The sequence below is a fragment of the Penicillium psychrofluorescens genome (assembly GCF_964197705.1).
Source record: "Penicillium psychrofluorescens genome assembly, chromosome: 4".
Classification (NCBI taxonomy): Eukaryota; Fungi; Ascomycota; class Eurotiomycetes; order Eurotiales; family Aspergillaceae; genus Penicillium; species Penicillium psychrofluorescens.
In genome coordinates, this window is record NC_133442.1 from 2,975,164 (window position 1) to 2,987,308 (window position 12,145).

Consider the following 12,145-nt stretch of genomic DNA (forward strand, 5'->3'; position numbering starts at 1 on the left):
TGTATTTGTACATTTCTTTGAGTTTAATATGAAAGCCGTGTAACGTCTTTCCATCGCTGTTCCGCAGACAGCTCAGCTCGGAGGCAGCATCATCACGTACTCGCGCGAGCTCAGCCCAAACCGTAGCACGTCCTTATCCATGACCTCCACATAGCGGCCCGCCGGGACAGGTTCCCCGTTGACGCTCGACCCATTCGCGCTCTCCAGATCGATCAGGTACGGCTTGACCTTGCCGATGCGGTCCCCGAATTCATTCCGATTCTCGACAAACCGGAACTGCAGCGCAGCATGCTGTTTCGAGCAGCTGGGGTGGTCAAGCGGAAAATCAACGATGACTCGCTCCCGCCCGACCAGCCAGCAGCTGCGCTCTCCCAGCTCCACCATCTCCAACAGATCTTCGCCCTTGAACACATAGAGTCGCCAGGCCTCTTTCGGAGGGGGCTTGCGAGCCTCTGGAGGTTCGTGGTACTTCAGGACAACTCCTTGGCCGCCCTGGACCTGCACCGTGTTGCTTTCAGCCGCGAGCCGGCCGGTGTTGCTGAAATTGGGCTTTTGCATTTCGGGGGCTGGTGGTGCGTCTGAGGTCCCGTCTGTTGCGGTGAAGGCGTCGGATTGGGAGGGCAGCGGGCCACGCCGTTGAAGTGGTTGTGGCGGCGGTGGACTGCGTGATCGTCGAGGAGAGCGCGAGCGTGGGCTACGGCGTCTCTTTGATGGCCGTTCCTCATCGTCGTGCTCGCGTCTGTCGCGGTGGCGGTGGCTACGGTGTCTGTGTCTTCGCTCGTCTGTAGAGCCGTCCTTGTGTTCTCGACGAGGACGGTCCCGGTCCCTGCGTGGACTGCGGGATGACCGTCGCCGAGGGCTGTCTCGACGGGAGCTCTTGTGGTGGTCGTCCTCGCGGCGGACTCGCCGCCGATCGCGGTCTCGATCTGGGGAGCCGGACAGTGAGCGCTGGTCAGGGGCGTCGCGTGATGAGGCCATTGTTTTCCTGGTGAAGAGCAGAAATTGGAATTGAAGCAATTGGGGAATTTATCTGCCGCACACGTGACCCTCCGGCTATATCGGGGATCCTCGATCTTTCTCCTCTTTCTCTTTGTCTTCCGCAACACATGTCACTTCTTGTCTCGGAGAACCTCGGGCTCTCTGGACCAAAACCATGTGGCTATGTTCAAGAAAGCCAACATCCTCTGTTGCGGGGGTTTTCAGCTACTGAACCCTCCAACCTCGGCCGTATCACCTTCTCCCCTCCATGGAATGAGACGTAGGAAGTATGCCACTGCGTCAAACTTCCCGAGCAGAGAGTACTCATGGCCGACCGCTACATCATTTACTCCCTATGATGTGTTCAATCTGCAGCGTGACGCCTCATACTCGAAGAACCGATACTATGACCTGGTCAAGATCTACCACCCGGACCGACCCTCTAACGACCCTCTCTCCCGAGGGCTGACCCCCGCAGTCAGACTGCAGCGATATCGGATTATCGTTGCAGCCCACGAAATCCTCTCCGATCCAAGCAAACGAGCCGCCTACGACCTGCACGGCACGGGCTGGGTCCACGGGCCGAAGAGATACAACACAGTCGCCGAAGCGACGGCAGAGTGGGGGCCGTACGGGTCGACCATCTACGCCAACGCGACATGGGAGGACTGGGAGCGATGGCATAATCGTGACCAGGGCCCGCAACGGCATTTTGTCGACCACCGCACCTTCACCCGACTCGTCGTCCTGCTCCTCTTGTTCGGCGGTGCCGTGAATGCGTCGTGGATCGGGCACGTGAGCAATGGCTATGAACAGCGGCTGCAGGAGGTCAACGAGGAGACTACACGTCTCCTAATCGGCCGCCGGCACAATACCGTCCACCAGATGGACTCGAACGATGCTCGTGTCCAGGGCTTCTTGATCCGACGAGATCCCTCGGGCTCCGGGCTCCAAGATGGGGAGCAGTCTATATACCAGAAGGAACTCAGCCCTCGTAGCCGTGACTCGGCTGGTCCGGAGCATGCACAGACGGTCGATGCGGCGAAATCGGACTCTACATAAATCCCGGATTCGGTTGCATAGGAATGGGTTTTGCATGGGATTCCTGTGAAAAGATGTGATTTTTTTCTCGTTGGCGTCGGCGAGTGCAGTACATACCACATCGTGTGGATATATTCTGCTCTGTAAAAAACGTAGAAATAAAACCAATCAATCAATCAACAAGGCATTTGTTGTGTAACTCCATAAAAGCTCCACAAATGCGTCGCCAGACGGACCTCGGCAGTGACGCCATGACCCTCACCCTCACCGATATCCGGTTTGCGCGTGGATTATTTATACAGCAGCACAACCACCGAGCGTCCCACCGAGCGCTCGGCCAGGTTCTGCGCTGCCACCATGAACTCCCTCAAGCGCCCACTGGCGCTGTTCAAGGCGCTGCTCGTGCGCATCCCCTTGGTCCTCCGGACGGCGTTCCTGAATAGCATCCGCATGTCTCCCGTGACAGGCAAGCAGAATCTGCGCACCGAACTGACCGTCGCCATCATCCGCTCCTTCATCACCTTCAGCTCGCCGATGGCCAAGGCTCAGAAAGACAGCATGCGCGACCCCGGCATCCAGGGCCCCATGTGGGTGTCCAAGGTCACCCTGCCAGAGCCCGGGTTCGACGTGCGCGATGCAGTCCTGAGCGCCATTGAGGACTTGAATGGGAATGGAGGCACCTTTGATGTCCCTGGTATCGGGGCAGTCGAAGCGGAGTGGACGGGGTATCGCAATGGCGTGGGGAAACGCGAACCGCAGCCGGATATCTCGGAGGAGGAGAAATATCGCGAACTGCGCAAAGAAGCGCCGTCTGATACGACGGTGTTGTATTTCCATGGAGGCGCATACTTGTGAGTATTTCGGCCGGAGTGTTTCGAACCCTCTTACCCATGCTTACTCTGTTTCAACACAGCTTGATGGATCCCTGCACGCACCGAGTCCCTTGTGCACAACTGTCTCGCTTAACGGGCGCCCCGGTGCTTTCAGTGCGATATCGTCTTGCGCCGCAGAGCCCTTTCCCTGCTGCCCTCGTGGACGCCCTGACCGCGTACCTGTCCCTCATCCACCCACCCCCGGGCGCATTGCACAAGCCCGTGCCCGCCAACAAGATCGTGCTGGCCGGCGACTCCGCCGGCGGAAACTTGTCTCTAGCCCTCCTGCAGACGCTTCTCACACTCAAGCGAGCAGCACGACCAATCCGCTTCCATGGCCAGGAAGTCGCCGTTGAGCTGCCGGCCGGAGTAGCGACCATCTCGCCGTGGTGCGATATCACCCGCTCGATGCCGTCCCTCCACCGGAATGCCAAATTCGACTACATGGATCCGCCCGCTCCTCTCCCCGAAGAAGACGCTGCCGAGAAAGTCCCTTTCTCGTCATTTCCCTTCCCGCCAGACGGCGTTTGGCCCGTCACTCCGCCCCGCGTCGACATGTACGCCTACGCTAGCATGGCGTTGCACCCGCTCGCCTCGCCGTTGGCTGCTAGTCCCGAGCTATGGAAGGATGCCCCGCCCGTCTTCATCACAACTGGCGAAGAAGGCCTTACGGACGAAGACTTGATCATGGCACGCCGCCTCCATCAAGCCGGAGTGTCTGTCGTCGCGGAGCAATTCGAGGGCATGCCGCACTGCCACGGCTTTATCATGATCTCCACCCCGACGGGCAAGCGTTTCTTTGAGAATCTGGCAAAGTTCTGTCGCGATGCTGGGGCTGGTAGTGTTGAATCGACGGGCAAGCTTACGTACTTCGGATTTCAACTCCAGTCCACCCGCGAGATCCCGCTCGAACAGGCCTGTGAGGTGAGTGATGAGGAGGTCAAAGACCGGATGCGCAGGGCTGCGGCATGGAGGATGGAGGGTGAGCAGGAGTTGCAGCGCGAGTGGCGGGAGAGAGCGCGGTTGTGAGAATTCGGTCTTCGACGCCTTGTACGTACATGATGCATGATATAGTCATATAGTTCACATATCCATACATAGATTTATGATACTCTGTTATATATACACTGGATGTTTCTGAGACTGTGAATGCAAATCAGTGCAATGATGCCGTAATCTACTTCTACTTGTTCTGATAGCCATGTGTCCTGGTAGTAGGACTGAGGCTCCTCCTATCCCGGCGTCGCACGGACTATGCGGGCAGGGAAGTCCCTTGCTCAGACACCCCTCCTTTTTTGTTCATTCCACGGGTTCGGTCCGGCTGCTGCTAGTCTCATTCTTTCTTCTTATCGTTTTAAAGGGAAGGTGTAGCTAACTAAGGTAGTCAGTATCCACTCGAGAAATAAGGTGCGGTGGGGCCGGCCACATTAGCGCCCGCTGCGGATCGAACGGAATCCCTGGTTGATGGGCTGATGGACTCCCCTTGCCAACAACACTCAGGCACGCTCTTCTAACTATCCATATATTTACTGCCTCTCCTAGAGCTCCTATTTTTCTAAATTCTATCGTGGTCGGCGTGCTCTCTGATTTTTCCTATAGACGTTGATGCTCCTCTGACTAGTCAAAGTATCTAATAGTGAAGTATACTAGCGTCCCAAGATCACAAAAGATACTAGGCAATGATGTCCGATAGTCATCTAGTATACGGCTATTCTCTCGTATAGTTGTTAGTTGTATTCCGATGGATGCTAAAAGGAGCACGGGAAGGTCCCACAGCAACGATACGGCCACTAGGCTTATTCAGGCGAGCGCTCTGATCGATGTCGTTATCCAGCGTCATGAGCACTTCCATTCTCTCCTCACAACATATCTCATTTAAAAAAACAAAGCTGCAAACATGACGCCTAGCAATCTCCTCCATGATACTAATGTGGAAACCTCCACAGCACATCTTCCTATCTCTTCACCACATGCCTCGTCTGGAAAACACGACCCTGCAAAGCCTATGCCTACTAGTCTCATCAAAGACCCTTCACTACGTATCATTGGGAAAGGTTTTTGCGGCACAGTCTGGGCGACCTCTGAGAAAGGCCATGCATTCAAAAGAGAAGATGGAGGGCCCGATCGGTCTCTGAAAAATGACTTTGAAATGCACTTTCGAGTCCTCCAAGCCTTCCAAAAATTCATCCACTCAAATGAATCGCCCCAAATATGCCTTCAAATTCAAGTACCAGCCTGTTATGACTTTATCAAAGCAACAGACCAGAATTGGTGGTCGCTGCATCAGCGAAGATTTCCACCGGGGTATACACCTTGCAATATGATTCAGTCTCAGCGCATTCCGCCCTTTCCCGAAACCACAAGAGAACTCTTGATTACCAACTACTGTCCGACAGAGATTGTTCAACAAATACGCACCAGCGAGCCAAACAAAGACTGCTTGATAAGGCCATACCTGGGCCGAAGGCGAACACAAAAGCTACAAACTACGTCGAAATTCACCGCATTTTCTCTTCGAAATTACCCACTGCATGTCGATCAAATGGACTCCCTCGGTATCACATCAAGCGATATCCAGCAGTACGCGAGGGCCATGGCCGAAACGCTCGCTATAATGCATTGGGTTGGCGAAATGGATGGAAATGACATCGAGTTTGTTCTAGCGCCTTCCAATGAGAAAAACGGCGGATCATTGGAAACACAGTCTAATCCCCTTGGCGACCATTCAGTATGGGTCTTGGACTTTGATCTGTGCAGGAGGATGACCATGGACTTGAATGGGGTGAAGCAAGCTGTCGCTTCTTTTTGGGGCAATGATCCTTACTACCCTCGACCAGGGAAAGACCCAGTGGTATGGAATGCGTTTCGAGAACGCTACATTCAGATCAGTGGTGCTTGTATTGACTTTTGCGAGCCGCAAGAAGCAGAAAGGCACCGCATTCTGCCAAATCTATTTATTCAATTGGTAGAACAGGAGGGCAAGAGGAGGAGAGAGGAAAAGGACGTCAAGGGCGCGTATATCGAACCAAATATCTATTAAACAAGCTGCTGTTGGTACCAGAGTCGAGTTTCAGAGAGATTGGGATCGGCTCGATAGGCCTACTGAAGGGTACGGTTAGCCATAGATGGGGAGTTGAAAAAGGGTAGTTTTTGGACGCGTCGCGTGGATGCGCGTTAATGTAGAGACTAATTTCGCCCCCTTAACTATGGCTACCTCTCTCCAAACCCACCAACTACATACACTCCTGCTCGAGGAAGTGCAAAGTCAACATTCCCGACAGCATTACAATCATCAAAAACACCCGTTAAAATATCGAGACTTCGACGAGATATACTTTTTTTTTTTTTTTTTTTTTTTTCAGAACTTCAAGCTCCCAATTTACTCCGTTCAACCATGACTTCTACCAGCGACTCCACCACGGATTTGACCTCCAAGACTCCCTCCTTCGAAGCATTCGACTCCGCCACCGCCGCCGAAGAAGCGGTACAAGCCTGGGCGCGCGATCCGGGTTCTCCGTCACAACCAAGTCCTCCAACGATGGCAAAACCTACCTCCACTGTGATCGCAGCATGAATCCCCTCGACGGATGTGGATTTTTAGCCTCGGTTTTGTCCAAGCAGAAGGTTATAACGGTATCTGAACAGGAGCAAGTCTTGCAGGAATGGCATATCATCTTTCTGAATGCCACCCACAATCATAACCCATCTCCCGTCGAGGACCAAGCACGGCGTCAAATTGATAAGGAGACCTTCATGTCGCTACTAGTTGATCCCCTCATTCGTGAGGGGTGCTTAACACGCTCTATCTTGGAGACTTTGCATACAAACGGCGTACCGGGAGGCGCAAACATCGAATTCAAACACATCAAAACCCGGCGGGCAAAATTGCGTCGACAGCAGCAAGGCAGAGAGCGTCAGAAGGAGGCTATTGACGCCTTAATCCTGAAGCAGAAAATCTTGGAGGAGCTGAAAAAAATATCTAAACCTTCAAGGAAGAGGCAGAGACTCAACCAGACTTTATTGTCCTAGAGATCAGTTTCAATGCAGTCCAAATAGACCGATATGTACTCCGTTTAGATTCTCTTTTCAACACATGCTTAGTGAATTGGTCTACTACCTTAGCGGCATTTGAAAGATGGACAAGATAGCTCCACGATACGCAGTAGGGGAATGTTTTTATATCCAACTGTATATGTACTACTCTACTGATCACCAGGAACAGCGACCCCCGAAACCTCCCCACAAACCTTCAACAACTCCTCCTGCTTCGCAACATTCCCAGCACCAGGATGCGTCGACTCCGCACCGCTCGTCGTGAAAAAAGTCCCACTCTTCAACCCAGCCAACTGCCCACTCCCAATGGCCCACTCCGCCAAAGCCTTCGCTGGCTTATCCATCCCCCCCGGCGCACCCGCGCCCCCCATCTTAGTCCTCACCCAGCCGGGATGCATGCTAACCACCTGGATCTGCTGACCCCAGCGCCTCGCAAACGCATTAGCAAGCATGACATCGTGCAATTTACTATCGCCATACGAATGAGACTGCGTCACATTCCGCAGCGACTCATCGCCGCCATAATGGCTGTCCGAGCTCATGTACAGAAGTCGGGACGTGGGGCGGTCCATCAGACAGGTGAGGATGTAGGGCGCTAACGTGTTCACGGCGAACACGGCGGAGATTTTGTCGGCTGTGATCTCCCGGCTGGAGGTGCTGCCGAAGCCGATGCCGGCGTTGTGGATGATTGCGTCGAAGGGTTTGTGCGAGTTGGCTTCTTTGGCGAGGCTCTTGATCTCGGAGATGGAGCGCAGGTCGCCTACGAGTACGGCGGAAGCTTTGGGGACCGCTTTTTGCGTGCTGGCTGCGCGGTCTGCGTTTCGCGCGTGCAGGACCACGGCGTGGCCTTGCTCAGAGAGGATTTTGGCTGCTGCGAGGCCGATGCCGTCGCTGGAGCCGGTGATGAATATGCGAGCCATGTCTGTGGGTTTTGGGGAAGTGTGAGGGTAGAAATTGGTTGTTTTAGGATCGAGGAAGTGGCAGGACGGACTTTCAGATAATAGTCCGGGAGTCGGCTTAATGATATCATACAGAAACTGAACCTTGTAGAACCTGTCGATGTTCTACCATATGACATCACAGAAGATTAGACCGGGAAGGGATCAGCTCATATCTTTACATGCAATGGTATGGATATTATCGAGTTGATGTGTGCGAGTTAAATGCATTTATTTGATCTAGGTTCCATGGGTTCGTGATGATAGTACCTTTCCCCGGAAACAAAAACACCGAGCCATGCAAACCCATTATTCCCTTCTACCCATCAAAGATATGATGATGTCAAAGATACTCATCATCATCGATTGAGATCTGATCGTCCTCCCCGCGCGCCGGAGGAGGCGCAATACGCTCAGTCCATACCGGCTGCTTTTGCTGCTGCTCAGAGGATCCGACAATCTGTGCCGAAGGCGACGAGAGCCACGGGAACGAGACGGGGGTACCGTTGATGCGAATCTCACCAACAAGATTCCCCAGCGGTGCCGGCCCATCATCGACGTACCCATCAGACAAGCCCAGCAATTGCGCGACAAGTCGGAAGATAGCCACAAGGACTGTGATAACGGGTGCAAGTAGGGCAGACAGATGAGACCAGCGCCACAGCATTGTCACGGTCACCCAGGGGAAATGGGGAGCGTCGGGCTGGAGACAGTAGCCTTCACAGGTGTCGGAGATGACGGGATGGCAGTACTGCTCGCACATGATGCACTCGATGACATACCACGTGAGGGAGACAAAAGTGGCCAACCCCAATTTGGTGAGCTGGATACGCCCGGACAAGGGGTGTCGTTCCCACAATCGAGGCAGGGGGATGGCAGCGTAGACACGGCCATCGTGATGCGAGTGGCCGCTTTGCATATGCCGACCGTTCTTTTCCGACTGCGACTCGAGTTGTTTTTCGCGCTTGACTTGACCATCTAGACCGTCGAGTCCCCTCCTCACTTCGTTGATGTTCTTCCTTAGCGACAGCAGCTTCTGATTCAGTCGGTCGATATCAGCCAAGTCTTTGTTCTCGGAGGCGTTGGCAAGCTCGAGTTTCTCAAGCACGGTCTTTTCGTACGCGGCGTCGTCTTCTTCTTCGGTTTTCAGCTCCCCCGAGTCATCCAGAATCAGTTGTAGAGAGTTAATGGTATCATCCCCCATATCGAGCGGCTCCTTCCCAGAGTTAAAGTCCTCCATGACGGTCTCCAAAGCACTTTTCGGTAGTTTGGGTCGGATCAATGGTGGCCTCGACCGTTTTGTGGGTTGTGAATCCGCTTGACCCAAGTTTATATCACCATGACCAGATGACTTTGCTTCCTGCGTAGGCTCCTTCTCCTTCTCCGAAACTGGCTTAGGAACAATGTCCTTGGTAAGGTCTTTCGGAATTTCTGCCACCCGCTCGGTAACGGGCGTATCGATCCATGCACCGGTGACTCGGGGAGTCTTGTCGTAGACGCGTCTTTCGAATAGCTTGGGTGGATCCGGGGTCGCAATCTGATCCAGCTTGGGGCTTTCTGTCCTCGATAATCGCCGCAGCAGATCTTGTGAGTCTCGTTTGATAGTACTTGGTTTGGTGAATGCGGAATTTTTGTAAACCACAATGGGCGTGTTGGGGATGGGATTGCCTTCGCCCGAGCTTGTGTGCTCGTCCGCTTTCTTGTCGGCCTGCGCATCTTGCGCAAGAGGGTTGGCGGTGCGTTCACCAAGAGCGCTTCTTGTCGGGAAGCTGCTCCGCTCTGATGACCGAGGCGAAGCACGCAGGGGCTTGTAGGTTGTCTCGTCCGTTGTCTTGGTCCGGGGCAAAATACTTTCCGATTCTCGTTGCTCCGGCGCATTGTGTGAACTGACATTCCTGAGCCATTCCTGTCGACGGGATGCTCGACTGCCCCAGGTAGACGGCAGATTCAATGAGGGGCCACGGTCACCGTCCTCCTCCGCCGGTTGGGTATGATCTTCCTCGTCTTCACGGCGCTGTAAATTGTCCGCTGTCAACGCCGCTTGTCTCCCGGTATGTGCGCGACTGAAGACCGGAGAATTAGCACCTGTGACGCGTCGGAGACGCTGCTCGTCCCTGGTATCCGAGATTCTCCTGCGCGATAACAAACTGTCACCGGTATCGTCGTGAAACCCAGTATCCGAAACCGTGGGCTCATATTCTCGAGGAACCCCGCTATTCCTCTCCCTTGTTCGCGAGGTGGAGCGACTGATGCGGCTGCTGGCTGGACGCGCCTCAGGATATTGTGCAGGTTCAGGCCAGTCTTCTTCGGGGCGCACATAGTCGGCCAATGTGCCATCTGCTTCAATCCTTCTGTAGACGTCCACGAGCTCTTCGGGAGGGTTAGATGTTTGTGATGAGGGAGAAAGGGTGTGAATGAAATCCTGGCGATTGCGCCGAGGACTGGAGGAGGCCATTCCCGCGAGCAAGAGATCTTCGTCCGTCATGGCTGGGCGACGCGACGCGGCTCGATACGCGCCTGCTAGAGTTCCGGTGCGTAGGGTGTGTCGAGGACGCGTGGTGCCATGCTGCTTTGAGGGCGATGGGAAGTGTGAGGTGCTGAGGTCGAACTCGTAGTCCGCGTCTGGGCGGGCGCGGGCAAAGGGGGATGCGGGATGAGGGCGGGAATGGGCCAGCGAGACTCGGCTACTGGTGGGGGACATGGCAGAGGCAGAGTATGCCTAGCAGGGATAGTTGACCGGGAGATTAAAGAGAGAGAGAGGGCGGAAAGAACGAATGAATGAACATGTACATTGCTTGGGGGAACATACCCAACGTGGTTAGGCGCGCTCCACCGCGGAATGTGTTTGTCGCGCAACCTCATGATCGGATCTTCTTCTTTCCTTTTTGCAGCTGACTCGCTCATCTGCCTTGGTCACTGCCCTGCCCGGTTTACTACATCAACGGCCATATATTTGGTATAATAGGCGTGAGCCACCCCCGAGTCCATGCTCCCACCACATCCACCACCACATCCTCAACCATGACGAAATCCTCCCGCCGCTCCCCACGCGACAAGACGCCGGCTTCAACGCCAGGCACGTCCGGCACCTCAAGTCCCAGCTCAAGCTCGTCCGGACCAATCCCACCCTTCACCAAGGTTCCCGCGATCCTCAAACCCTTCGTCGAGCCTCTCTCCCCCGAAGAAATCTACCTCGTGCACATCGACACAACAGCCACAGACCTCAAGCGCCAGACCTTCATCGTGCCATGGGCGGTCAACACCCTCATCGGCGCCGTGATCGCCTACCGCGTCTACGTCGGAATCAGCGTATACCCAGCCCTCCTCGCCTCACTGATCGGCATCCAAAGCTCCATGAGCGTCGACACGGCCTCCATCTCGTGGATGCAGATGGCGGCGATCATCCTCCGGCGCACAGGCATAGTGCTCATTGACTACTTCCTCGTGACGCTATTCCTGGCCTGGCCGATCACGTTCGTGCGCGGGCCCGTCTACTGGCGCAGCACGGTAGGGTTTCGGGATCGGGAGATTATCGTCCGCCGCAGTGCGCGCAGCTGGAGCCAGGCGCTGAATCGCAATACCTGGATGCGGGACGACGAGGAGAACCGCGATAAGATCATTGCGGCCGTTACGCCGGAGCGGATCAGCAAGACGGGGTACTTGCTGGTCGATGCGGACTGGAATCTGGATTACCGTGCCATGATCCGCGCGCATAAGCTGGTGGACCGGACACGCAGGGGCGAGGGCGTGCAGCTGGATGAGTTTCGCACGGCTGTTCTGGTGCATACCGATGCGGACGGGTGGCTGATTTGGCGTGTTGGCGATGAGAACGCACCCACGGGTCTAGTGCGGTCTGCGCAGCGCGACCAGATCCTGGCGTTCAAGGATAAGTTGTCGGCTATGGGGAAGGAGGACTTGTTCTTCCGTTGGGTCGAGTTGATTCAGTGGGAGAGCACGCGGCCGGGCGGGTTTACGCCGGAGAGGCAGCGGTCCGCTATGCTTCAGGCCAAGCAGATGTTCGAGGAAGAGGACGTAGATTTCAGTCGCTTCTGGGATGACTTTGGTGGGATGGAAGGGATGGAGCTCCTCGACTGATTTCTAGCCTTTTTTTTTTTTCTTTGTATATATTCTTTTATAGACTTGGTTTCTTCGGGTTGGTCTCATCTTGCTTTGTCCTCGAAGATGAGTTTATCTTTATTCACTAAGCCTTTACTTGATGGAGGAAAAAGTAAAATCGCGTTGTTGGGTATATCTATCCATAAA

General features: G+C 54.6%; 7 protein-coding genes across 7 annotated transcripts; 4 read left to right on the forward strand and 3 right to left on the reverse strand.

Moving 5' to 3' along the window:
• Positions 1-72: 72 nt before the first annotated feature.
• Positions 73-978, reverse strand: PFLUO_LOCUS6757 (uncharacterized protein; the record flags this gene model as incomplete). Its single annotated transcript, XM_073784330.1, has 1 exon — positions 73-978. One exon carries the CDS (start codon positions 976-978, stop codon positions 73-75), a length of 906 nt encoding a protein of 301 aa, XP_073640797.1.
• Positions 979-1,251: 273 nt separating this feature from the next.
• Positions 1,252-2,040, forward strand: PFLUO_LOCUS6758 (uncharacterized protein; the record flags this gene model as incomplete). Its single annotated transcript, XM_073784331.1, has 1 exon — positions 1,252-2,040. One exon carries the CDS (start codon positions 1,252-1,254, stop codon positions 2,038-2,040), a length of 789 nt encoding a protein of 262 aa, XP_073640798.1.
• Positions 2,041-2,376: 336 nt separating this feature from the next.
• On the forward strand, positions 2,377-3,920 carry PFLUO_LOCUS6759 (uncharacterized protein; the record flags this gene model as incomplete). Its single annotated transcript, XM_073784334.1, has 2 exons — positions 2,377-2,870; positions 2,933-3,920. 2 exons carry the CDS (start codon positions 2,377-2,379, stop codon positions 3,918-3,920), a joined length of 1,482 nt encoding a protein of 493 aa, XP_073640799.1.
• Positions 3,921-6,285: 2,365 nt separating this feature from the next.
• Positions 6,286-6,465, forward strand: PFLUO_LOCUS6760 (uncharacterized protein; the record flags this gene model as incomplete). Its single annotated transcript, XM_073784335.1, has 1 exon — positions 6,286-6,465. One exon carries the CDS (start codon positions 6,286-6,288, stop codon positions 6,463-6,465), a length of 180 nt encoding a protein of 59 aa, XP_073640800.1.
• Positions 6,466-7,093: 628 nt separating this feature from the next.
• PFLUO_LOCUS6761 (uncharacterized protein) lies at positions 7,094-7,864 on the reverse strand (the record flags this gene model as incomplete). The annotated part of the gene is made up of 1 exon (XM_073784336.1): positions 7,094-7,864. The coding sequence occupies one exon, from the start codon at positions 7,862-7,864 to the stop codon at positions 7,094-7,096; it is 771 nt and encodes a 256-aa protein (XP_073640801.1).
• Positions 7,865-8,225: 361 nt separating this feature from the next.
• On the reverse strand, positions 8,226-10,583 carry PFLUO_LOCUS6762 (uncharacterized protein; the record flags this gene model as incomplete). Its single annotated transcript, XM_073784337.1, has 1 exon — positions 8,226-10,583. The coding sequence occupies one exon, from the start codon at positions 10,581-10,583 to the stop codon at positions 8,226-8,228; it is 2,358 nt and encodes a 785-aa protein (XP_073640802.1).
• A 320-nt stretch (positions 10,584-10,903) lies between these two features.
• PFLUO_LOCUS6763 (uncharacterized protein) lies at positions 10,904-11,977 on the forward strand (the record flags this gene model as incomplete). Its single annotated transcript, XM_073784338.1, has 1 exon — positions 10,904-11,977. The coding sequence occupies one exon, from the start codon at positions 10,904-10,906 to the stop codon at positions 11,975-11,977; it is 1,074 nt and encodes a 357-aa protein (XP_073640803.1).
• Positions 11,978-12,145: the final 168 nt, after the last annotated feature.